Genomic DNA, 27,110 nt, shown 5'->3' on the forward strand with positions numbered 1-27,110 from the left:
TTATTGAATAAATGAGGCCAAGATTGTCTTCATTTTTTTTTATTTTTTAATGTTTATTTATTTTTGAGAGAGAGAGAGAGAGCACAAGTCGGGAAGGGGCACAGATAGAGGGAGACACAGAATCTAAAGCAGGCTCCAGGCTTTGAGCTGTCAGCACAGAACCTGACGTGGAGCTTGAACCCACGAACCATGAGATCATAACCTGAGCCGAAGTTAGAGGCTCAACCGACTGAGCCGCCAGATGCCCCTGTCTTCAGTTTTTTATACCACTGTCACACTGGTGAACACATAGTAGACAGTCAATACATATTTCTGATTGGTGGATTGGAAATGAAACAGGCTTGCTACTGAATATTTTATTATCAGAAGCACAATTCTTCCCTTTATAACTGAGAAGAGGTTACTAATTTGCTTGCACACACAGCGAAGAAACCCTTTCTACAGCACCTAAAAAAGTTCTTCTACAATCACTGATTTTTCAAGGATGGAAATGCTCACTCTGAGAGGAGGAAGAATGTGGGAAGCTGGTATGCACTATGTTAGAATACTCTCATTACCAGATACTAAAAAGAAAGGTTGATAAGTGAAGCATATCCCTCCATCAGAGGTCACTGGTAAATAGCTTAGTCAGGGCTATAACCTTGCCATGCACAAATCATCTAGGTGTGCTTGAATAGGCTCCCCCTAAAGCCTCTCTAAGCATGCTTTCCCTGCACTCTTATTACAGGAATCAGTCTTGATTCTTCAGGCAAAAAGTGCATGATATTTTTTGTAAACAACATAATCTTATCAGAAACTAAAGTCCATAGAAGTTAGGTCATCAGTGAGATAGTTTCAAAGTGTGTTTGACCTTGTATATATGGATGGCAAGGCAACTGAAGAGCTGGGAAGTACTCAAGAATTACAGGGGAAATCTCTAGGGAATGTCAAAGTCAGCTACACTCTTCCCCTCTCCTTGGAGTTTGTGAAATTCCTTTTAATTCAATCCTGATGTCATGTTGAGTCATAAAAAGAAGTTTTCTTCAGCACACCACATCTCTGGAGGCCCTTTAGCCAGCCTCTGTTAGTTATTACTATACTCATGGGCTCTGGGCCAGCACCTTTCACACTTTCCCTCTGTTCTGTGGCAGATGGACTGTGTTCCTCTAATCCTTGTGTTCTTTCTCCCCCATCTCTCTAAAGTCCTTCTCTGAGGGAGGAATAGCTTATAGCTTTGGGGATAATACAGCTTTAAGGAAACTTTTGGCAGATGTGGATGTCCTAACATCTGGGCAGTGTTAACAGAATCCCGGAGGCCCGGACAGACCAAGAGCCACTCGTTCTAGGAATGGTAAAGTAGAAGTTTTTCCGACTGATGAGAGGAGCACAGAGGAAGGAGAAAGAGAAGGAGAAAGAGAGCACAAAAAAATATAAAACAGGTAAGTAAGATCTGCTGCTGAACCCCTCTACATTATACTACCTCATTTCACAATCATCAAAGGTAATGAGACCTAGGACATGGGCAATATGGGTTGTAGTGGGGGGTGGGTTCTTTTATGAAACTGGATTATATGCTACTTGCCATTTGAACCATGACCTGGCTGCAGATACAGGTTCCCACTACCTTCCTGACCCGCAGCAGAGGGTGGCTGACTCCCAGTGAGTCAGGTTTTCAGTCTCCGATCAGGGAGGAGATAGGGAAGCAGTCACAGATGCAGAGTAGTGGGTTGAAAAGGAAAGCCTGTGTTCCAGGACCAAGGAACTGGATTGAGACTGCATATGTGAGAGGGGTCAGTGATTAGTTTATTTAGCTGTTCATTTTCCTGGATCTCTCTTGAATCCTCCCTTTCTTGTCCTTTTGTTCCCTCTTTATGCTTTTATCTCTTTCCTTCAGCCCTAACAGATTTTCTTTTTCTAGCTTCCTTCCCACATCTTTCCACTTTCCTTGCCTCCCTTGCTTGTTCTCAATTTTTTTTTCTATTCTGCTTCCTTGATAGTGTCTGGACAAAATCTGAATTGAAGTGGAAAATGAATTTTTGCCATTCTTGGACTTTTCACATCCCTTAGGGACTCTGGCCAGAATCTGCCATCTTTTGTTTCTCCATTTCTGGAACTGACTCCTCCCCTGAGCATGGCATTTCATTGACATCATGTGGGTGAATGGGTGCTTACTGAAAAGTTCAGTGACCAGTTTATACCAATAAGCAGCAAGTTTTAATACTGTTTTGGATGAATTATTTGCCTACTGGGAACCTCAAAACTCTCATCCCTTTGTGAAGACAGGACAGGAAGTGAGAAGGCAATTGAAGCTTGCTCACCCTCTCCTCATGTCCCTCAATAGGTTTTTCCCAACGTCACGGACTTCCTGCTAGCTCAGCAGAATAAAACAAGAAGGTTAGGCTAGACTTAAAAGCCAAAAGCCACTACCAAACCACTAAGTCTCAAAACCCAAAGCTAAGAAAATATCCAGACCATAGTTAATGTCTGAGAGCCTAGAGAAAGGAAACATGTAGTCCTGTCTAATACAAAGTGGGGTATAATAATATCTAATATATATTGATTGCTTCCCTATGTGCCAGGCAATAATCTATTGTATAAGGTAGATACTATTATGATTCCCATTTTATAGATGAGGAAACTGAGGCTCAGGGAAGTTAAGAAAGTTTTCCAAGACCCCATAGCTAATATGGACAGAATTGGATACACATACAGATCTGTGTAACTCCAGAGTTCAAGCTCTTAGTCCATATATGCTAATGCTTTCCCAGATTAATGGTTAGGAAATGCTAGTTAAACAGATGAAACCATCAACTGGCAGCTTTTAGATCGCAGGATTCCCTCTTCGTTCTATATGACTTTATGTTGGCCCCTTCCTGATTTTGGTTCCTCCATGTCCCTGTCTATAATTTGGACAATGAAACATTTGCATCTGATCTCACCATGGTTAATTGAGAATTGATTGTTTTATGTCATCCTCCTCCTGGGAGGAAAAGAGATCAGAAATAACAAATAGAGTCTTGCTATTCTATAAAGTGGAAGGTCCTTACAGAGGACACAATATAACAGGCATTAAATAATCTAAAAATTTCTCTTCTTCCTCACAGATCCGCATTTCTGCTTCTCACTTTTGGAAGTTCATTGATGGCTGATTTATGAAACATATTTTCTTTTCCCTGGTACTTCTGGCCACATATCTCTATTCTTGTCTCCCTAACCTCCCGACTTCTTTTAAGGATGGCTGGTCAACTAACCCAAAGAGGAGCTCTATCTATCCTGCTCTTCTTCACTCCAGCAGTGACAGCAACATGGTATGCAGGTAAGTTTTAGGATCTGTTGCCCATTATTTCCATGGAAGGCAAGACCTAGACTAAGCATTAGAGAAGGGAGACTTAGACTGCAATAAGAGACAAATAAAGAAAAACTATTTGCACCAACAAAGATGGTTAAACATTCCAAGAGGCTACCAAGGGAGGCTTTTGAGGCAAATAAGAGATATTTGAAAACAGGCTGCATCAGCACAAAAGTGAGAGGGTTGGACAAATATGACTTTTGAGGCCATTGTCTCACCTGCTCAGCACTCAGCTTCATCTCTCCCTCCCTTTCTCTCTCTCTTTCTGTTTCTCTCTCTCATCTGGTGTGTGTGTGTGTGTGTGTGTGTGTGTGTGTGTGTGTGAGTCTCTCCCTCCCTCTCTTTCCCCTAGACCTTACTTATAGGATGAGATTTTTATAGCCCCTTTCTGCCAAAGATGTTAATGACAATACAGATCACAATCTCTTAAACAGGAATTCCCCAGTCTCTTCTGGCTTGTTTTTTACTTCAGAAGAGATGGAGATTTCTGGATTCCTAAATGTTTCATCCTTTACCTATGGAGACATAGGGAGCTGAAGAGAACAGACTCAGTGAGAAGAAGGAAAGAGGGAGGGAGAGAAATGAAGGAAGGATAATGAGGTGGCAGACAGAGGTTTTTGATGGGGCCCATCTGGCATTCCAAGTGCTAAGAATAATCTGCGGCCTGCAGTGTCTACCTTCATGGGGGCTGGGAGGAGTAAAAGAAAGTTAGACCCAACCAATAGAGTTAGGAAAATATACAGAGATGAGTAAATAACAAACTGCTTCCATCACAGCCACAGGCATTGCAGCTAAAATTTTCCACATGCCCTTAGCTCCTGGTGGAGGCCTTTGGCAGTAGCTCTGTTTGTCTGGAACAGCTGCATCAAGCTTTTAAACAAATATGCAAACTTCTTCTCCTCTTTGGCTTAACCTGGCTTTGTAGGGGGTAAAGCACAAGAGCTGACATTGAGAAGAAGAAATTCAAGTCAAGCCCTTGGCAGAGTACACACTGTTTGGGGTTAAAGGAACCCCACGTCTCCAGAAGATAATATGTGCAGCTGTCATTCCCAACCTCCCCCTAGCCAATTCAAGTATATAACACCAAAATCCATCCAAAGACCAGAGGACTAAGGAGTGGAAATTAGATGGCTCAAAGCCTAGTTTTGAACCCCTGTAAGAAACCTCATGGAGAGGATGCCTCTGTGGCTCAGTCGGTTAAGCATCTGACTTCGGCTCAGGTCATGATCCATGGTTTGTGGGTTCGAGCCCCACATCGGGCTCTGCACTGATGGTGCAGAGCCTGCTTCGGATTCTCTCTCCCTCTCTCTCTCTGCCCCTCGCACTACTGCTCTCTCTCTCTCTCTCTCTCTCTCTCAAAAATAAATAAATAAACTTAAAAAAAAAAGAAACCTCATGGAGTACAAGGGCCTTTACCTTTTCTAGAGTGGAAGCCCAAACTATTGGAGTCTTGAGGAGAGACCAGTTTTTTTTTTTTAAACAAAAAACTTAGACTCATTTGAAGCTTTCAAAGGGCCATTTTCAAGGGTGCCACTGTTCACTTCCACAAGAATCACCAGGCTCTTTCTGGGGAGCCCAGGTTGGTGAGGTCTCTGACAGCCTTCATTCTGCCTTCTTCTGTTCTTGGAAGGCTACATGCTGAGAGAAATTCAGAAATTTTTTAATAATCCTACCCTACATCACTAGCTCAGCTGTCTGAGCTTGCTCTATTCATATGTTCATTCATTCATTTAACAAATATTTGTTGACCATTCCTCGTGCATCCAGCATTGTTTATTCACGGCTATAGCTTTGTCCTCAAATGGGAATGGCATAAGGAAAGCAACCAAGTGTGGATTGAGGGCTAATCAGGAAAAGGATCCAGGAATAATCAGCGGATGTTGGGAAGGGCTAAGAATATTAATAAAGCGAACAGTGGGTTAAAAAGTGTGGATTGACATATCTGTGCAGTTCAGGAAGTCAGACCATATTTGTTACCATAAGCCACGCATTAGTGTATATCTTAAAATAGTTCTCAACTATCAGTTACATTTCCAACCATACCTTTGTGAAGGACAGTGCTTGGAGGGTCTGACTGTACTATGGAATTTGGAGGGACCCAGTAACAGACCACTGATTGATGTAAAAGAACCGAGGAATGTGGCACAAACCTCCCATCCTCAGTGCTGAGAAGGGGCAAGCAGATAGAACAATGTGGGGAGAGTGTCCCTCTATTTTCTTATATCTCATCTCAGTATCGTAATATTTGCAAAATAAAATACCCGAACCCAGGCAAAGAGAGGGACATAGAAAGGCTTAAAGTGGTAAGGTGGCCTAAACCCATTCCCATCACAATGCAAACTTGGCACCAGTCCAGCTATCTCTGCACCCTGCTGGAGACTGTAATTATCTGACTGAGTCTTCCCTTCTGCTTTCCCACATCCCCTGTAATTCTAGAATGATAGAAATTGCATTGTGGTCTTTTATCCCACACACGGAGTTAAAAAGCTGGATGGCAAGAAACATTTTGGATTTTTATGTCTGCTGGATATCGTCCAAAACTTTCTCCTACTACCATCTTTAGTGGTGTATCTGAGTTTGGTATCAAGGGGTCAAAGCACCCTGGGCTGGAATACCTATTCTGCTCCTTCCAAGGTGGGAGAAATTGGGCTACTCCCTTAACTCCTTTGAGCCTGTTTCTTCATTTGTATATCAGAGAACAATAAGAGTGTCTACCTCACTGAGATGTTAGGGTGACTTAAGAAGATAACATGTAATGGGCTGAACAGAGGACAAGTATGTGCTCAGTGATGTTAGTCATGCTGCTGCTGCCGCCGCTGTTGTTATTGCTCTCCAGCCATAGGCTTCTGACACTCCTGTTTGCTCTTCTGGTAAATGGGCTTTCACCCTGCTGGGCATTTCTTCACAAGCAAGCTCTGGAACAGGCATGCTGGGACTAATCCTTTAGGGAATCACACACATCTGGCCTCCTGTTTACAGAAGCTATAAGGCTCTGAGGCTAATACTAAACTGAAACAGCTGACAAGAATTCCGTGCCCCACAAAGAACCCTCCCATGTGGGAAGAGAGAAAACAAGGGAGAGGACGCCTAAGGAGAACTAAAGGAAAGCCAAGAAAATAACTGAATTGGGAAAACAGAAAAAAAATAAAAGGAAAGTAAAAAATGAACTCTTTCCTCTGGAATGAGGGCAAACCAATGAAGACATGATTTCATAAGGCAAACTTTCAATTTGATTCATTCCCTTGTTCATTAAGATGGAATGGTTTTCCAACACTCCCCCAACCCCCAGTCTGGGCTTGTGGGTAATGGAAGAGCTCCATCATCTAGCCCTTTGCTCCACCCTTTAGTGCTGGGGTTGTGTGTGTGTGTGTGGGGGGGGGCTGTGCCTCTTCCCAGAGAGGAGGCAGACAAGCTTGTGGTCTGAGTGTTTACACAGGCCCAAGGCCTCTAGCACTAAACCCCAGCCCTGTCCTGAAAGCACACCGTCTCCTGGAAATGAGGAATTGTTTTCTGACTCCAGCATGGCTGGCTGTTCTATTCCTGTGCATACATTAGGGCTCAGAGAGGCTGGAAAGAGAGCTTCCAGAAACTTCACTCCGTAAAGAACTAAGTTATATTCCAATTAGTTTGTATTCATGACTGATTTCCCGCAGTCTGGTGGAATACACTGTTTAGTCTCCCAGACAGCCACAGATTTGCCTCCACTAGGGACTGGGCCACTTAACAGAATGGGAATGGATTGGGAATGTTCTCCTAGCTCAGCAGCTCCCTGCTAAAGCTCCTGATGATTAGAGGAACAGGAAATTTCCCCAAAGGACTCTGCCTTCCTTTTCCTGCAAACCAGGACAAACTGCTCAGGACGTGAAACTACGCTCATTTCTTCTTCCTTTTGAACCCTCCCTCTGCCTTGGCATGCCACCCCTAGCAATGGCAACCAAGTGGCAAAAGGGTGGTGCCCTGTGGGCTAGTGGGGGCCTGAGGAATTGTTTCTCTCTGAGGACCATGCGCAGTCCTGTCACTAGTGGCAAAGCCATTACTCAGACTCTATTTTTAACTCCTACCTGAGACAACAGACCTTCCTCAGAGCTTAGTCGTTATCCATATCTCATCAAAACCTTGCATGTTGCATCAAGGAAATGGGTCAGTTATATTCCAGATTGGTGGGATTGATGGATAGTCAAGAAGTTCATTTTTTTCTTTTGAATGGAAGCTTCTTGTGCTACCAGTAAGTCACCCCCACCTCCACCCATGATCATGAGCTCTCCTTCTATGCACCTGAGATGTTGAGATTTATGTATAATAGTTCTGCTGCTTTACAAGGTAGAACTTTCCACACTAAATATCCACCTGGCTCCCTAGCCATGGAGTGCCATGTCCTCAAGAAGGGACCAGGTTGGATAGGAGGAAAGGTTGGGAAGCACTTAAGAAATTAATATGTCATCTTGGTATTATCTTCTTCATTGCAGGTTCAGGCTACTACCCAGATGAAAGCTACAATGAAGTATATGCTGAAGAGGTCCCACAGGCCCCAGCTCTAGACTACCGAGGTAAGCCTCCCTGCTTCTCAGGCTCAGGAAGGGTCTTTTCTGGCCTAAGGCCTAGATCTTCCCTAAAGCATCCTCCTCCAGCTTGGCTCATATGTGCCAAAACTGCAGCTCAGGGAATCAGGGGCTGTGATTTACAATCATGAACTTGGTCATGACTTGCTGTATGACCTTTTCTGTCTAGTACTAAGGTTACCCATCTATTATTAATCATTAAGTATTGACTGAATACCTGCTGTACACCTAATCCCATGCAGGGTAGGCCTATGAATGATACAAAATCTAAGATAGGGTTTTGTCCCCCTCAAGGAGCTTACAGTCTTCTGGGGGTGGGAATGGGTGAGAGGGGAATAAAATTAACACATGCAGAGCAAGTTAGTGTGTATCTGTGGGGTAGCAGTAAATGCAATAGGAGTTAAATAAAAAGAAGTCAGGGCAGGGATCATGAAAGATGACATATATTAGGCCTTGAGTGATGGGTGGATTTTGAGAACTGGAGAAGGGAGGCAAGGGTGTTTAGCAAAGCATTTGGCCACAGATATAGAGGAAAGAACAAAGCTGTTAGAGGAAGGATCCAAGAAGAAACCAGCCTGATTGGAGGAGATGGGATGTGGAGGGAGTAGGAGAAAAATAAAGTTGAATATAAAGAGTAAGACAAAATTAGGAAAGGCTCCATAATCTAGGGACCATTCTTAGGCAAGGCAGGAGGACTCTCTGTGAAGAATGCCGAATAGGGACTCCTGCATTAGAAAGGAAGTTAGAGGGGCGCCTGGGTGGCGCAGTCGGTTAAGTGTCCGACTTCAGCCAGGTCACGATCTCGCGGTCCGTGAGTTTGAGCCCCGCGTCAGGCTCTGGGCTGATGGCTCAGAGCCTGGAGCCTGTTTCCCATTCTGTGTCTCCCTCTCGCTCTGCCCCTCCCCCGTTCATGCTCTGTCTCTCTCTGTCCCAAAAATAAATAAACGTTGAAAAAAAAAAATTTAAAAAAAAAAAAAAAAAAAGAAAGGAAGTTAGAGAGGCACCTGAGTAGCTCAGTCATTTGGGCAGGTCTGCTCTGACTTTGGCTCAGGTCATGATCTCACAGTTCATGAGTTCGAGCCCTGTGTCAACCTCTGTGCTGACAGCTCAGAGCCTGGAGCCTGCTTTGGATTCTGTGTCCTCATCTCTCTCTCTCTCTCTCAAAATGAAGTAAACATTTTTAAAAATACAGAAAGGAAGTTAGACCAGGCGATATCTAGTATCTCTTCCATTTCTAAGATTCTTTGTTTCTATGCTTTACAAGGCATGTAGAGGAGGTTAGCTGTTGTGCTAGGAGTTATAAGGAGCCATCATATGTCTTCCCACAAGGGATTGCATGGTAATGATAATTTCACCATATCACCCTTGTTATTGTCTACAGAAGTAGGAGGTCAGGAAAGGTAGAGCCTGGGTCAGGGAGACTCTCCACTAATCAGCTACAGTAATGTTTATTAAAGATGATTGAGGGTATGGCAAAGAAATAGAGAGCAAGGATCAACCCCATGGGGAGCCTGGGTGGCTCAGTCAGTTAAGCATCTGACTCACATTTAGTGAGTTCAAGCCCTGCATCAGGATCTGTGCTGACAGCTCAGAGCCTGGAGCCTGCTTCAGATTCTGTGTCTTCCTCTCTTGCTATCCCTCTCCTGCTCATGTTCTGTCTCTCTCTCAAAAATAAAAATAAATGTTAAAAAAATTTTAATAAAAATAAATTTTTAAAAAATAAAAAAAAGAAACCATATACAGATGTGAGTAGAAGAAGAGAATCCAACAAAGGAAAAAGGGACAGAAATAAGCCATGTAGAAGGAGATCAGGGTACTATATATCATGTCACAGAAGCCACATAAGAAGAGAGTTTTGGGAAGGAGGAAGAATGAGAAATCTGTGTCAAATATTGCAGAGAAAAATTGAGGGTATTGCAAACATTATATTTGGCAAGAAGGTAAATGGTGACTTTTGAGAGAATAATTTCAATAGAGAAATGATCAGATCTGGTGTTTCTCTATGCTTCTTTCCACCTACCTTCTATCTTCTTGCTGCCAAAGAGTCCACACCCACTGCCTCTCTGCCTAAGCACCCACTAACTCCTAAACTCCCTACAGTCTGTTTCCCATTCACCCACAAATCTACATGCTGAAACAACATTCCCTGAAGATCACAATTCTCTCCCAATGCATCAATCATATGGCCCTTTCTTGAACTTCAATCTCTCTAGTCTCTCAGCAGCAATGTGAAAGCCCCTCTCTTCTTACCACCACTTGGGCTCCATGGCATTTCAGTATGTTTATAGCAGCATTATCAACAATAGCCAAATCATGGAAAGAGCCCAAATGTCCATCAACTGATGAATGGATAAATAAGATGTGGTATATATATATATATATATATATATATATATATATACACACACACACATTGGGATATTAGCCATAAGAAAGAATGAAATCTTGCCATTTGGAATGACATGGATGGAGCTAGAGTGTACTATGCTAAGTGAGATAAGTCAGTCAAAGAAAGACTGTGTATCTTCAAATCAGTGTTTAATATGTGTATCTTCATATCAGTATTTTTGTATACTTTGGGTAAATACTTAGTAGTGCAATTGCTGGATTACAGGGTAGTTCTATTTTGGACTTTTGAGGAACCTTCATACTGTTTTCCAGAGTGGCTACACCAGTTTGCATTCACACTGACAGTGCAAGAGTGCTCCTCTTTCTCCATCAATGGCATTTTTAATAGCCTCTTTTCTTCATCACCTCTCACCAGCCATTCACCGAGAACTGTCATTTCTTTATTACTCCATGGGATCAAAACTTTTATTACCTCACACATGGATAATGACAGTTGCCCCCCTAACTGGATTCTTTGATTCATGCTTCTCCTTTCCCCAAACCTAGTAGCCCAATGTGACCATTTCGAACAGAATTTGGCCTCAGTTCAGCTGTCCAGGCTAACAACTCATTACCCCTTATCCCCACATGAAATCTATGCTTCAGCCAGATTAGTAGAATTCTACTCTGTTCCCTGACTGCTTTAGTGCACACTGAGCTTTTCCTCATTCATTCCCTCATTCCCTTCCATTTATTCAATAAATATTTATTGAGTATCTACTATGTCCCTCTTCTGAAATAAACTTTTATTATCTGGACCGCTCATTTGGCATTCATTAGGTATTGCCCCTTTGGTTTACTTCTTATTGCCCTCAACAAAATAGTTACCTGTTTAACAGAAGGAGCCATGTGTGATACCCCCACAGAACTATGTCAAAAGTAGTGCTCAAGAAACGTTTACTGGGTCATTGACATCCTGGTAGCAGAACCCAGATTGCAGAAAACTGTAAATGGAAAAAGTGGATAGGAAAAAGTAACAGATGCAGAAAAGTGGTTTCAGGGGGGTCCAGCAGCCCTATGATTAATATTAACCTGACTCATTGGTTATTTTTAAATGTCATAAAGCCCCTTAGAAAAATGTCAGCCACATGGTGGCCTTTGGCCTTGGGGTCATGTGTGTCATGGCTCTGTTTAGGAATTTGGTCTCCGGACACAAAACGAATTGAGTGGGGTTATCAGTGTTGAGTGGGGAGTGGGTGGCTGGGAAAGTACAACCTGAGATCCGAGCCTCCCCTGTAAGGTCTTTTTGTGTTTTCTCAACAGCTCTGCAATTGTAGTGCTTGAGACTTTCTGTAATTTGGGGATGGTGTCTCCAGATGGCAGCAGCGTGTTGTTTCTTGACACCAAATGAGCTGGTGGCTCAAACCCAGGCACTGATTTAGTGAATATCATTCCCAGGGATAGATATATTTTACACATGCAATTTCAGATGATTCTCAGAACATCCTCATGAAATTTGTCTATTATCCCCATTTTACAGATCAGGAAACTTAGCTCAGAGAAGGTAAATTTAGAGAGTTGCAGAGCTCAGAGGTGGCAGAACAGGAATTTAAAACCAGGTCTCTCTGTCTGACTCCAAAGCCATGGTCATTCCATCTCTTTCATCAAAAATGTAAGCTTTCGTGGGGTGTCTGGGTGGTTCAGTGGGTTTAAGCGTCTGACTTTGGCTTAGGTCATGATCTCACAGTTGGTGGGTTTGAGCCCCATATTGGGCTCTTGGGCTCTCTGCTGTCAGCATAGAGCCCACTTTGGATCCTCTTTCCCCCTCTCTCTCTGTGCCTCCCCTGCTCATGCTTTCTCTCCCTCTTTCATAAGTAAGCATCAAAAATTTTTAAGAAATGTAATCTGTCATTAAAAGAAAAAAGATTAAAAGAGATAACTGGTAAAAACCAGATCATTATTTTAGAGCAAGCTGACCATGTAGTTTGGTACCATTTTCACTAATCTTGAACGTTATTTCATTCCCTTAACCTGACTCCTGGCTTGGAGTCAGAAGCCCTTCTCTGAGGTATGCCTTAAGTCCGCTGGGGGCACTGCTTTCCCAGCATATTGCTTCAGCCCTGAGCTAACTGGTAACTCTGCCTGGGTTATCTAAAAATAATCACAGACAAGGCAATTTCAACTCTGTTGCCAGCACTTTGTTTTCTTATAATCCCCAAAAAAGATAGGTGGATAGCTGCACAGAGAAGAGACCACGGGTCTGAGTTACAAGTCCCAGCCCCTCTACCTTCCAGCAATTTCACCCTGGACAAACACATATTGTGTGCCAATCATTGTGCTATGCATTTTATAAATGTTATTTCATTTAAATAAATTGCATGCTTGCTATGTAGTAATATGGAAAGATCTCTAAAACACATGGTGTTTATTTTTTAAAGCATTGGTGAGAACAATGGGCATAATATATTAGTCTATGTGTTAAAAGGAGGAGGTAAAAAGAATCTATAGCAAGATTTGCTTTATATGCTTAAAAAACAGTTAACAGTGGTTCTTTATGGGGGTACTAAATGGGGGTAGATAAGGGAGCAGGGGTGGGAGGGAGACTTTTTCCTGTGTAACTTTTTATACTTTTTGTGTCTGGAATCATGTGGCTATATTACCTATTTAAGAATGTAAATTTATGCTTCAAAATGGCAGCCTAACATACTGCAGTGGCAGATATTGTGATCAGAAAAAATATGGGCTTTAGGGGCAACTGGGTGGCTCAGTCAGTTGAGTGTCCAACTCTTGATTTTGGTTCAGTTCATGATCGCAGGGTTGTGGGATCGAGCTCCGAATCAGGCTCCATGCTGAACATGGAGACTGCTTAAGATTCTCTCTCTCTCTCTCTCTCTCTCTCTCTCTCTCTGCCCTCTCCCCTTCTCATGCTCTATCTCAAATTTAAAAAAGGAAAGAAAAGAAAATGACTAACACATTTCCTACTACACAGTTTGCCAAGCAATATTTTGCCACATTCTTAGTTTCAGTTTCCCATCAGCATTCTTTAGGTACAGTTGTTCAACCAGTTCTAAATCTCCACAACTGTACTGTCACCTCTCCTGTATGTCTTCACCTAATCCACATCAATGGCCTGAAAGGTATTGCCACATGCCTCACTTCCATATAGTGTACCCACCATTTACCTTGTTCTACCAGTCTGGTGACCATAAAGGACCAGTCTGGTGACCAAAAAGGAAATGAGGTCATTCTGGAATTGTTCTTGAGGGCACCTGGAGATAACCGCTTCTCTTTCTAACTCCTCATTTGCCTATGTTTAAATATTCTAGAACCCTTTGCTATCAGTGCTGTCAGCCTCATCAGGCTGTAGTTCCCAGAGGCTGCCTTCTTCCTTCTGGGGATCTAATATAAAACATAGTGACCATAGTTGATAATACTGTGTTACATACTTGAAATTTGCTAGGAGACTACATCATAAGTGTGGTTACTACAAAAAAAAATGGTAACTGTGTGAAATTATGGTTGTATGAATTAACTTGATTTCAGTAATCATTTCACAATGTATATGTATATTAAAACATCACATTGTACACCTTAAATATATACAGTTTTATTTATCGATTGTACCTTAATAAAGCTGGGGAAAAAAGAAAATTAGAATAGTGTTTTTGCTTTTTACCAGCCTTCCAATGTGTTTGCTTTGTGCCACGATTCCTCAGGGCCAGCAAATTTGACCTTATTTGCAATAACTAGGCCCTCTCCTACTGTCTCAGCATTTATCCTGAACTTTATATTTCCCTGTGCTATGCTTGTTTGTTCCATTCATTCCAATCTGATGTGTATTTTCCTTGACAGAATATGGGTGAGCAATAGAATGGGAGTGCTTGTTGGGGTCCCAGCCTCCCATGTAAAGTCATTGTGTTGTGACATATAATCAACAGCTCTGCAACTATAGTGCTTCAGAGACTTTCTGTAATTTGGAGCTGTTGTCCCCAGATGGCAGTCGTGTATCACAGATGCAGGCTCAAAACTAACAAGGGAAGCCACAAGCATATTGTTGCTTAAAGGATAGTTTTCCCACTATCATCTGTCTTCATTCTCCAGCTGCCCTCAGGCAGAGGTTCCTAGCCTTTCTTTGTTCCTTTAGCTCCTGATGTGTTTTTTTTTTTTAAGACCTCCCTTTTTTGGCTTTTAGGATTTGGGAGCTGAATCAGCTTTTATGGGGCTTTAGCCTTTCCAACCCCAGGCTAACAGTTCTGGGTCATCCTATGTATGCATCCTTGGGCATGTGGACCTTTGCCTGTTTATATGTGCTCCTTTAAAATCTGAAGCCACTGAAGAGTCATTTGTTTTGTGTAGCCAATGAGGCATCTTTCTAATGTCTTTATAATTTAATGGCTCTATTACCTTTTGTGCTCAGTACTGAACTGGGATCTGACTTTTATTCCTAAGCAGCCTTCTTTGGTTATCACAATCCCTTCCCCTCTCTAGCTTATATCTTTGTGTTAATTTTTTTTAAGTCATTTTAAATTTGCATACTGTAGGGGCACCTGGGTGGCTCAGTCAGTTAAGCATCTGACTTTGACTCACGTCATGATCTCACGGTTGGTGAGTTCAAGCCCTGCATTGGGTTCTGCACTGACAGTGCCGGGCTTGCTTGGGATTCTCTCTCTCTCCCTCTCTTTCTGCCCCTCCCCCACCTATTCTCTCTCTCTCTCTCTCTCTCTCTCTCTCTCTCTCTCTTTCTCTCTCTCTTTCAAAAAATAAAATAAAATAAACTTAAAAAATAAATTTGTGGGGTTCCTGGGTGGCTTTGTAGGTTAAGCGTCTGACTTCAGCTCAGGTCATGATCTGGTGGTTCTTGAGGTTGAGCCCTGCATGGGGCTCTGTGCTGACAGCTCAGAGCCTGGAGCCTGCTTAGGATTCTGTATCTCCCTCTCTCTGCCCCTCCCCCACTCACACTCTGTCTCTTGATCTCAAAAATAAACAAACATTGCAAAATTTAAAAAATAAATTCATATACTATAAAATTCACTCTTTTGGTGTACAGTTCTATGAGTTTTGACAAATGCACATAGTCAGGTAACCACCACCACAGTTCCATCACCTCAAAAATTTGCCTAGGGCTTCCCCTTTAAAATTATCCCCAACCTTTACTCCTGAACTCTGGCAACCATTCGTCTGTCCCTGTATTTTTGCCTAATTCAGAATGTCATATAAATGGACTCCTACAGTATGCAGACTTGTGAGTCTGCCTTCTTCCAGGTCACAAACTGCATCGGAGATCCATCCATGTTGTTGCATGTTGTCGGTGCTTCCTTCTGTATGGATAAACCACAGTAAGTTTAACCATTCACCCACAGGACGTTTGAGCTGTTTCCACATTTTGGTAATTGTGAATTGAGATACTTTAAACATTTGCGTACAGTGTTTTGTATGAACACAGGTTTTCTGTTCACTTGGGTAAATACGTAAAGTGGAACTGCAGAGTTGCACAGCAAGTGTGTGTTTACCTTTATAAGAAACTACCAAAATATTTTCCAAAGTGGCAGTATCATTTTGTATTTCACCCTGCAATGTGTGAGAGTCCCAATTTCTCTCCATCCTCACCAACACTTGATATTACCAGGTGTTTTGTTTTTTTTTTAAGTTTAGACAACCTAATGGGTGTATAATGGTATCTCGCTGTGGTTTTAATTTGCATTTCTTTAATGACTAATGATTTCTAATGATGCTGAACATCTTTTCATGTACTTAATTTGCTATCCATATATCCTTTTCAGTGACATGTTTCTTGGTGTCTTTTGCCCATGTTCTAACAGGATTCTTTCCTTTTCTACTGTTGAGTTTTGAGAGTTCTTTATATATTTGAAATACTACTCCTTTGTCAGATATGTGGTTTGCAAATATTTTCTCCCAGTTTGTGATTTGTCTTGTCTATTACAGTGTTTTTCACAGAACAAACTTTTTAAATTTTGACAAGGTTAAATTTTGTGATTTTTTTTTCTTTTATGAATTGAACTTTTGGTGTCATGTCTAAGACCTCTTTGCCTAGTTCTAGATCCCAGAGATTTTCTCCTGTTTTTTTTTATCTAAAAGTATTATAATTTTATTTTATTTTTTAATGTTTAGTGATTTTTGACAGAGAGAGAGAGAGAGAGAGAGAGAGAGAGATTGAGAGAGAGAGAGAGAGAGAGAGAGAGAGAGAGAGAATGAGCCAGGGAAGGGCAGAGAGAGGGGGGGGGACACAGAATCCAAGGCAGGCTCCAGGCTCTGAGCTGTCAGGCGCACAGAGCCCGATATGGGGCTTGAACTCACAAACTGTGAGATCATGACCTGAGTCAAAGACAGATGATTAACTGACTGAGCCACCTAGGCACCCCTATAATTTAATTTTTTACATTTAAGTCCATGATCCATTTTAAGTTAATTTTTGTATAAGTTATGACACTTAGGCAGAAGTTTTGTTTTGTTTTGTTTTGTTTTGTTTCATTTGCCTATGGAAGTTTGATTACTGCAGCACCATTTGTTCAAAAGTTTTGAACTTTTTAGTTCAAAAGCTTTCCTCCATTGAATTGCCTTGGTGCCCTTGTCAAAAATCATTTTGACAGACTTACTTGTATGGGTCGATTTATGGGTTCTCTATTCTGATCCACTGATCTATGTGCTGTCCTTTCACCAATACTACACTGTCTTGATTACTGTACCTCTAGCTTACTTTTCTTCTATTGCTACAGTCCCCCGATGGTGTTATACATTAAATATCCAGGATGGAGAAGCCACGTGCTACTCACCGAGGGGAGGAAATTATCACAGCACCCTGGGTACTCGTTGTGAGCTCTCCTGCGATCGGGGCTTTCGACTGATCGGACGAAGGTCGGTGCAATGTCTGCCAAACCGCCGTTGGTCTGGAACTGCCTACTGCAGGCGTAAGTGGTGTGTGTGCATATACTGACAAGTGTATGTGAGAGAGGCCAGCCAGCCAGTCAACCACTTGAGGGTATATGTCCAGAGGTGTTACTATGCCCTCTGTCAAATGTAAATTGAGGATTTTCCACAGGTGTCCTGCAGGACCTATCCACATCCTAACATTCTAGCTCATTTTCCCTTCCTGTGGTTATTCCCCGAGCAATATGGACATTTATGTAACAACAAGTCCTTCTGGCTCAGCAGTCCCAGGAATGCATATAAAGTTTGGGTGTGGGGCCTAATGCAAACCTGGGCTTTTCTCTCGAGTTCTCAAGGATGTGTGTGGTCTCATACTCTTTCCCAGTCATGGCCAACTGCTATATTTCCTGGCATAGAGGGCCTTGGCAGTGAAGGCACAAGACATCTGCTGTTCTTCATTCTCTTCTGAAAGTCCAGAAGAATCCCTAAAACTAGAATGTGGGAATACTAATACACACATTCTAAATCATGTCCCCCGCAGCTCCCAAATCCCTGCCTCTTATTCAAGCTCTACAGCCTACCCACTTTTAGTAGCTGAGCTTTGCCTGTCCATATGTCCATCACTGAATGCCATTTGTAGGGCACACATGTTGGAGGAGAGGGGGCGCTGAATTGGTCTCTTCATGAGCTCACTCAATTCCTCAATTACCCCCAAGCTGCTTATAAGACTAATGGGATAGAAACACAAATGTGTGCACATGAATGCTGTGTGAGTGGACACACAGCAATGAGCATCTAGAGACAGATGGGATTGGTCAGAGAAGATGCTGTGGAGGAAAGGGGAAGCTTGATAGCCACAAAGAAAGAAGCCACCACACCCCTCTAGGTGATTGTAAGTAATTTGCTTTAGGACTTAGATGCCATCATTTCCAAAATGAATTTGAATTGGGATTACAAAATTAAAATAATATGTCTAGGGGCACCTGGGTGGCTCAGTCGGTTAAGCATCCGACTTCTGCTCAGGACATGATCTCCCAGTCCATGAGTTCGAGCCCCGGGTTGGGTTCTGTGCTGACAGCTCGGAGCCTGGAGCCTGCTTCGGATTCTCTCTCTCTCTCTCTCTCTCTGCACCTGCCCTGCTCGTACTCTCTTTCTCAAAAATAAACATTTTTTAAAAATTAAACAAAAATAAAATAAAATAATATGTCTGTAAATGAACATAAAATCAGTTAAAAGAATGGAGAGATACATATTTCCAGGTGCTTAAAATGGGTTAATTCCAATGTTTGAATAATGAATCTGTCTTTGTCCTTCCTCATAAGAGATAAAAGGGCAAACACCTTGGATCATTTTCAGTCATATAATACTAAGAAAACAAATTCATCTGAAAAGACAACCCTTTTTTCTTGGCCCTGATTTCAAGGAAGTCATTTTTTATAGGTCTTTAAATAAAGGATATTAGAAAACATAAAAGGTACTCCTCTTCAAGTCTGGTTTAGCCAAGAAGCCAAGTGAACATAGTTTATATAGAATCTTTATTCAAAGCTCCAATAATTGAACATGTGCAAGGCTAGAACTTAGATAGCCAAAAGTATAACTTGCCTACTTCTCTTGAGTATCAGACATCTCAAACCAGACTTTGGCAAGCTCACAATCAGGGTCACAATCAATTCATGGAAGCAGTCTCCACTTCTAACACCTGTGGTGTCTAAAGCCCATGGATGCCTCTTTAATCAAATACCATCGAGTCTGGACGTCCAGGCACTGGTCTGACTTGTATTCTCACCCAGATATAAGACAAGCCTGCTTCCACATGAAAGTGAGCCTCAGCTGAGGGGTGAGGTGGTTAACGCAAAAATTATACTCGAAAGGAAGCTTTGAATTTGCTAAAGGGCATGTAGGATTTTAGGAACAAGATATGAAAGGGGCTGCTGAGGCCCTAAATGAGTCCAGAGGTTTATATGCATTATGTCTTTTAATCTGCACAACAATCCTATGAAATATCCACATTTTACTGATGAAAACAGTGAGACTCAGAGAGATGAAGTAATTTGCTCAGGTCACAGAGCTAGTAAGAAGTGGAGCTGTGATCCAAACTTGAGTGTGATTCTGAAGTCCATGCACTTGGACAAGTAATTTACTTCTTTAAGACTCCCCCCACCTCCAAGGGCACTGCTGTGCTTTATAATATGAAAATTAAAAGGCAATTAGGCACAAGAATATAAGGACAGTTTGGGGTAGGGTTTTCTGTTTGTTTTTTCTGATGTCTCTGATAAGGTTCTTCCTGTGCTAGATGCTGAGGCATCACCTGCAGATAGTCCACAGGTCATTGAGCTTGCCACTTGGTTCTCTCTTAGAGGTGACATGCCACGCACTGCCATTCATCACTAGTGGCACTTACACCTGCACAAATGGGGTGCTTCTTGACTCCCGCTGTGACTACAGCTGTTCCAGTGGCTACCACCTGGAAGGTGACCACAGCCGAATCTGCATGGAAGATGGGCGATGGAGTGGAGGCGAGCCTGTATGTGTAGGTAAATGGTGGTCACTTCCTGTTGTCCTGCTACAAAGAACCACCCCAGCATTGTATCCACAAAGGATGTGGAATTCTCACCACAGAAGACATTCCTGCTCACAATGAGGGTGGCACCCTGGTCATAAGCTTAACAAAGTCATCACTTCCCTCTGGAGCTGGGCTTCCTCCCCCAGTTTCATTGAGTATCTTGAACTGAGTGTGCATCTTTTATCTACCCAGTAGTGTAGTGCTGCTTCTATGGGTTACCTCAAGAGAAGGTACGGGGCCCATGAGTCAGCACTTGATTTCTGACCTTGACAGACATAGATCCCCCCAAGATCCGTTGTCCCCACTCACGTGAGAAGATGGCAGAGCCAGAGAAACTGACTGCCCGAGTATATTGGGACCCGCCATTGGTGAAGGATTCTGCTGATGGTACTATCACCAGGTGAGTATTGGATTCCCCTTATGCCTCCCAGCAGTTTCTCAGGCTCTGCCCACACTGAACTGCACGGGCCGATGCCACAGTGATTATGTGCCCCAAACCCCAATTCTAAGAGTCTCGTTCCTCATTGGCTCTCTTACTCTGTACCATGCAGAGTGACAGTTCGGGGCCCTGAGCCTGGCTCTCACTTTCCCGAAGGAGAGCATGTGATTCGTTACACTGCCTACGATCGAGCCTATAATCGGGCCAGCTGCAAGTTCATTGTGAAAGTACAAGGTCAGAAAGAAGTCTTCCATTTCTACATTGCTCATTATTCCTGCTCTATCCTGACCCTTTACATGCCCACCAGAACCCTCTCCTCTGTAGGCCTGAAGCAGATGCCTCTTTTATATTGTAAAAGGGAAAAAAACAAGTTCACTTAAACAGGGTCATTCAGGAAGCTGCATTACAGGTGTATACATATTTCAGAAACCCTGACTCCCCAGCAAGACTTTCTCGCTCTTCTAAATCTAGATAAAATTCATGAAGATACTCTGTATAAAATTTGTTTCTTTTCTTAGTCTTCTAATTATCAAATCTAATCAGCTTTCATTCTCAGTCTTTCACTTCTGCTGAAATAGGTAGTGTTGGCTGCCTGATTCTTCCTCTTTGTTTTGTGTTGTATTGTGTTGATTTGGTTTTTCCATTATAAAGATAATTCATGCTCATTGTTGAACATTTTGGAAATAAAGAAATGTACAAAGGGAAAAAATCCATTTCCCAGTCATCCAGAGGCAATCATTGTTAATCTTTTGGTATCTTCCTTCAAGTCTTTTATCTACATATACTTTGAAAAAAATATATAGTTGACATCATACTTACATCCAATCTTAGATCGCTCTTTTTCATTTTTATTACAACACAAGTAATTTTCTCATACTCTTTAAAAATTCTTCAGAAATATTTTGAATGACAACATAACAATCTACTTCTAAGAATATATTTTGATTTTCTTAACACTCTACCACTAATGGATATTTAAGTCTTCTCCAATTTATTTTTGATGTTAAAATTAATTTTGTAAGGTAGTCATCTTTGCACAGGGTATCCACAACATCTGAAAACAAACATTTTTTTTTTTACAGATTGATAGCTTTTTTTTATGACAATATGTATACTCCCTGCACTTCCAGATTTTATGAACACCTTTGTCTGCATTTCAGATTGAATTCCTTAAGAGGAAAAATCTGGCTCCACTCTTGGCCACTGCAAACACAGAGAAAGCATTCATTCTGATCACCCTAGGTCTCCTGGTCTAGAAAACACAGCATGGCACCCTCTTAACACGTTTTCCCTAAAAGAGATACCATAGCCCCTAATTTGAAATTCTCCCTGACAGTGAGACGCTGCCCAACTCTCAAACCACCACAGCATGGCTACCTCACCTGCACCTCAGCAGGGGACAACTATGGTGCCACCTGTGAATACCACTGTGATGGAGGTTATGAACGCCAAGGAACCCCCTCCCGGGTCTGCCAGTCTAGCCGCCAGTGGTCAGGATCACCACCCATCTGTGCTCGTGAGTGAAACAAGGGGATGGGGAAAGTGGACATATTGATCAGGGCTACTTTTCAGTACCTTTCCTTATGTATGCCACAATGGTCCAATTGCAAGATGTATGATGTGGGAATGGGGGTTTCTGACCTGTGTTTATTTTAAGGGCTAATGTTCCCCCATACAATACTCTTACCCAAGAAGGATTCAAACTGTCCAAATGTTCTTTCAGGATTTCCCCCAAGGAAAGGCAGAAACACCCAAAAAGGGTTAACTTGAAAGACTGAAACTCACAGTGTTGTTATCTGCATTACAAGTAACAAAAAAGCCATACTCCGACTGACCATCTGCTTTTGCCCTAGCTATGAAGATTAATGTCAATGTCAACTCAGCTGCTGGCCTTCTGGATCAGTTCTTTGAGAAACAGCGGCTCCTTATCATCTCAGCTCCTGACCCCTCCAACAGATATTATAAAATGCAGATCTCTATGCTGCAGGTGAGACCCACCCCCTAATGAGGGCTTAGTTCCTTTACATACCCCCTAACCCCACCCCATTACTGCCTTACCTCTTTCAAATCAAAGAGTTGCTTTTTCTGCAGCACAAACCCCACTTCCTCAAACTTTTTGTGGGGAACATTTGATCAGTTTTACTGTAGACAAATTTAGCACATTTTAAAAAGTGCTGTTTTTACTGAAAAGGCAGTGAGGGCACAGGAATAGTGGGTGTAACTTGCAGGGGGCATGGTGAAAGATGGCAAGGGAGCATGGCAAAGCACTCTGGAGAGACTGGTGAGACGGGTGTGAGCAAATGTAAATGTTGAGAATTAATTGTGTTTATGTTTTCAAGGAGTAATAGCACTAACACTTAGATAATAAGTGCTATTAAATACTAGGTATATAAGCGCATGCTTTACACCTATTCATTTAATTCTCACAACAACCTTTATAAGGTAAGTGCGATTACTATCCCCATTACATAGGTGAGGAAAGTGAGGCGTAGAGAGGTTAAGGGATTTGCCCACGATTACTAGATAGTAAGTAGTCATGCTGGGATTGAAACCAGGCAGTCTAACTCCAGGATCTGTGCTCTTCACCACTATAGTAGCAAAAGAGAAGGAAAAGTGTTGTGATATTACAAAATAAAATGAGATAGTTGCATGACAATTTTTAACATACTAAGAGTTATCTGGCTGAATCCACTTGTGGAAGAGGGGGGAGTTGATAAGACACAACACATATACCCACTGGGTCTTATAAAAAGGTTCTTGAAGAGAATGCAGGGTGCACTGACAGGACTAAGAGAAATGGCTCTGAGATGCTGCAAGAGACTGGATAGCCAGGTAAGGGAAAATGCTATTTAGGAAGATTTCTAAAGGTTAAATCGGGGGATTTCTAAAGGTTAAATCTTAGAAGTTGCTAAGTCAATATTCAGAGGCCCGTGATGGCAGCAACTCTATCAAAAGGATGACCCTAGGTGTCTAGATCAAAAAGGACCTTGTTCCTCCAGCAATCCAAAGAAAATGGGGGCTAGGGGGAGGAGCAAAGGCAATACTTCGGCTTGAACAGAAAGCAAGAACAGGAACAGTCAGTAAGGACAGTGATTTTGAGGGTCAGGACTAGAGGATTAGCCCACAGATTAAATAAGGGGTCAGGCACCAGGGAGTGTTCAATGTTGTTTTAAACCTCACTCCCCATAACTGGCTAAGAGGGGATCCTGCAGGACAAAGTAGGACGAAAAGGCAGGGTGGGGTTACAAGGTGTCCTGCCCAGTGTGAGGAAGGCAAAAAAGGGCAATGAAAAGAGCACTGGCACTACTTTGGAGAAATCTTGGAGACTGAGGGAAAGGCCATGGCCATGTTGCCTAGTGGTAAGGAGCATGTACAAGGGTAGGCAGCATCAGCCTTCAGTTTGGCTCAGCATCTCATTGTCATGCAAATTTGGGCAAATTACTTTCTCCTCTACAGAATAAGAATGATACCACCTACCTTGTTAGGGGTGTTGTAAGGATCAACTTATTCCTACAAAGCATTAGGTATGTGTGTTCAATAAATGATAGCCATTATAATCATATCACCATAGCCATCTGTTAAGAACCTATGTAGTTTAAAGCCAATGCAATACCAAACAAGGAGAGATTATGTTCCTGCAATTTATCAATTACATTTCACTTTTCTACTCCCCGTGGTGTGACAGGTTTGGTTCATTTCATTAGAATAAAAGAAACACTATTAGGGCAAATGCTTCAGGAATGACAGATCAAAGAGGTTGTTAAATGCTATGGTATGATGGTTGGGGGAGAAGCCCTTCCTTTCCCACACTGCCTGGTCCCAGGAGGAATCAGCTAAGTAGCCTTAGGTTTGAGTCTGAGAGCCTATTCCATAAAATCTTCTCTTCCTTCCCAGCAATCCACCTGTGGACTGGACCTGCGCCATGTGACCATCATTGAACTGGTGGGGCAGACACCTCGGGAGGTGGGGCGCATCCGGGAGCAACAGCTGTCAGCCAACATAATTGAGGAGCTCAGGTCCAGGCTCGGAGGCCACAGGGAAGGGGTGGGCAGCAACCCTAGGCAGGACACTGGCAACAAGAGGGTTGGGGGGAAATCAGCAGACACTATCTTGAGGCATGCCTTATGTTTGAACACTTGGGATACATTAGGTAAAACTAGAGAGTGGTAGAACATCAAAATCAAATGGGTGGAGGGAGAGCATAAAAGACAGATCACCAGGCTCCACCCCAAACCACCTCAGGACTATGCTTTTATTAGGTACCTCAGGTGACTCTGAAGCACAGCCAGGACTGAGATACAGACTCAAATATGACTCAGAGAAGCCTCTGATTCTGTTGCCTCATGGCCTCATATGTCTTCAGTCTACAAAGGAACAAAAGGCATCTGTAGGCACTAAAATCTGAATCATACCCCTCTGCCCCTGGACAAAGAGTGGGTGGCAGGTGGTAGAAGTTGACTTTTCTCATTATCTATCCATTACCACCCCTCCAATGCTTCCACATACACTCAGTGCCAATAAAGTCATCATTGCTCTCTGTTCATAAACAATACCTGCCTTTAGGGCTCAGTCTCAGCGAGGACAGAAAGATTCAATCCCAGGTAGGGGAGAAACTGGGAAACACGTAGAGGAAAGAGACCGCAAACTTGCAGGTACAGATAGAAGAGTTGACCAGGTAATAATATTAATCAACCTCAGGGCTGCCATATATGCTTGTGCACGTTATGCCCAGCCTAACTCTAGAAAACACTAGTTACATCATAGTGCATATGACTTGTACTCCCTGGAGGTATTCTGTGCATCCTGCATAGCTACCTGTGATAACCCTGCTTAAGGAAGGGGGCCTATGAGGGAAGCCTAGCCTGCTATCAATAAAGTTGCTCCATCTGAGGGGAAAAAGACATGGCTTAGCAGAGTTAGATGCATAGGGACAGCAAGAGTAGGGTCTGGGCAGAGAAAAACAAAGAGGCTTGAGATAGGTAGTAGAGGGGATGAGGACAAGGGAGGGAAGGAATTAGTCCATAGGCAGAGCTGTGAAAGGTCAGAGGGCAGTAGAACCTGGTGCGATGAAGCCCAGACAAGGTCTCACACCTCCTGGGCTCCTCTCTCTAGGCAATTTCAGCGCCTCACTCCCTCCTACTTCAACATGGTGTTGATTGACAAGCAGGGAATTGACCGGGAACGCTACATGGAACCTGTCACCCCCGAGGAAATCTTCACATTCATTGATGACTACCTACTGAGCAACCAGGAGCTGACCCAACGACGGGAGCAAAGGGATATATGCGAGTGAACTTCAGCCAGGGCATAATTGAGGTCAAGGGAAAAAAGCTCTCTTAGCTGCAACTTGGGGCCTAATAAAAGGAAGAAATGGTGTTCCACAGTTCTAAGGACAGGACTCTGAGGTGGGTGAGATTTACCAATCCTGAGACATTCCCAGGTCCCTTTTTAGGGCTGTGTAATAGTTTCCCCAAGCAAATTTCTGCTTTCAGTAGCACTTGAGGAGCATAAGAAGCTAGGCAGGGACTGATGTCAGGCCCTGGGCAACGGGCTTGGGGTGAAAGTCTTCTTTCCCTAACTGGGCCTCTGCACAGCGCTCCAAAGTCTTCCAGATAAGTAAATTCTCAATTCATTCACTAAACGGCTGTGTTTTAAATGGTTCCTCTACCCTGAGGTGACAGCAGAGGGCAGCACCATCACAACAACCAGGACACTTAAGCAAGTGTAGCTGGATTTTCCCTATAGGCTAACTATATCATTGGAGGTGGTGGGAGCTTCAAAACATTCTGGAACTTGTCATTTCCCCTTTTAGGACTTGGGTTACAAATGTCACATTAACCATTGCTTCATCTAAGAGTAAGGAAAATGCTGCAATGGGAGGCAGCTTGGGAAGAAAAATCAGGCCAGAGCAGAATCTTTTGCCCTGGCCCTTCCAGCTGGATCATGGTCAACAATCTCTTTTTACTGAGCCTCCAGTGTCATAGCAGAAGGTACCAGTGCTGTCCCTTCTTCAGGGAAGCCCCTAGGTCATGATCTAGAGAACCTCAAAACCACCACTCCAAGCCTCTGTAAAACTAAGTAATGGAGAAAAAAAAAAAAGAGAGCCTCATGTATTAACTTATTTAGCTAATCGCTTTTAAAAGATGAGCACAGGGGCGCCTGGATGGCTCAGTCGGTTAAGCATATGACTCTTGATTTTGGCTCAGGTCATGATCCCATGGCTTCGTGGGTTTGAGCTCTGCAACAGGCTCTGTGCTGGCAGTATGGAACCTGCTTGGGATTCTCTCTCTCTCCCTCTCTCTCTGCCCCTCCCCAACTTACCCTGACCTCTATCTCCCCAAAATAAATAAATAAATAAAGCTTAAAAAAAGAGAGATGAGCACAGAGCAGGTGGGAGCTACCACGGCACAAAGTCAAGCCTTAAGAGTCAGGCCTGAAAGTAAATCTGCGGTTGGGCTCTTGTGAAATGGAGCAACACTCTATGGTGTGTCAGTGTTTGAAAGAAAGGTGTTCTTCCCATGCTGCTGAGAACTTTCTTTTCTATACTCATGGAACCTGATGTCATGGTTAAGACTCAGCAGCCTTTCTCCTTCAGCTTTGTCTAGGGGGTCACCGTGGAAAATTAGAGAAGCAGGCTGAATGGAGAGGCAGAGCTAATGCTTGAGCACTCACTATGTGCCAGGTGCCATTCCAAACCGTCTATCAATGGACTCTGAAATCTTCACAAAAGCCTTATAAGGCAGGTCTCATTTCACAGATGAGGGAATTGAAGCACAGAGAGATTAGGCAACTTGCCTAAGATTCAGACAGGAAGTGCCAGAGTTGGGATTTAAACACCAGCAGTCTGGAGCCAGAGTCACTGTTTGTAAATATTATGCTGCACAGCCTCTACTTTTTCTACTTTTCATTTAAAGAAAGCTGACTGCTCCAAGCAAAGACAAAGGTTTCTATATACAATCCTACTCAGACACAAGACTTGGAAATGGGCCCCGGTTAGGAAAAAGGGAA

At 42.8% G+C, this 27,110-nt stretch overlaps 1 protein-coding gene across 4 annotated transcripts; it reads left to right on the top strand.

The window, feature by feature from the left end:
- Nucleotides 1–1,197: 1,197 nt before the first annotated feature.
- SRPX2 (sushi repeat containing protein X-linked 2) lies at nt 1,198–26,279 on the top strand. Of its 4 annotated transcripts, none has more exons than XM_047843971.1 (11): nt 1,198–1,418; nt 3,084–3,295; nt 7,795–7,875; nt 16,950–17,141; nt 19,458–19,634; nt 19,937–20,063; nt 20,215–20,336; nt 21,439–21,618; nt 21,956–22,089; nt 23,997–24,118; nt 25,215–26,279. In XM_047843971.1, exons 2-11 carry the CDS (start codon nt 3,214–3,216, stop codon nt 25,393–25,395), a joined length of 1,398 nt encoding a protein of 465 aa, XP_047699927.1. In that variant the 5' UTR covers nt 1,198–1,418; nt 3,084–3,213; the 3' UTR covers nt 25,396–26,279. The 4 variants fall into 4 exon arrangements, with proteins under 4 accessions (XP_047699927.1, XP_047699928.1, XP_047699930.1 ...); XM_047843972.1 differs by having other exon boundaries at nt 3,213–3,295; XM_047843974.1 differs by lacking the exon at nt 19,458–19,634.
- The last annotated feature ends 831 nt before the right edge of the window (nt 26,280–27,110 follow it).

Source organism: Prionailurus viverrinus, chromosome X (assembly GCF_022837055.1).
Source record: "Prionailurus viverrinus isolate Anna chromosome X, UM_Priviv_1.0, whole genome shotgun sequence".
Lineage (NCBI taxonomy): Eukaryota > Metazoa > Chordata > Mammalia > Carnivora > Felidae > Prionailurus > Prionailurus viverrinus.

What these genes read in the sequence shown, in the direction of transcription:
- SRPX2 (XM_047843971.1), top strand. Translation starts at nt 3,214, where the DNA reads ATGGCTGGTCAACTAACCCAAAGAGGAGCTCTATCTATCCTGCTCTTC. An exon ending in GACAGCAACATGGTATGCAG is followed by an intron (nt 3,296 to 7,794) that starts GTAAGTTTTAGG and finishes TCTTCATTGCAG; the next exon opens with GTTCAGGCTACTACCCAGAT. An exon ending in TGCAGATCTCTATGCTGCAG is followed by an intron (nt 22,090 to 23,996) that starts GTGAGACCCACC and finishes CTTCCTTCCCAG; the next exon opens with CAATCCACCTGTGGACTGGA.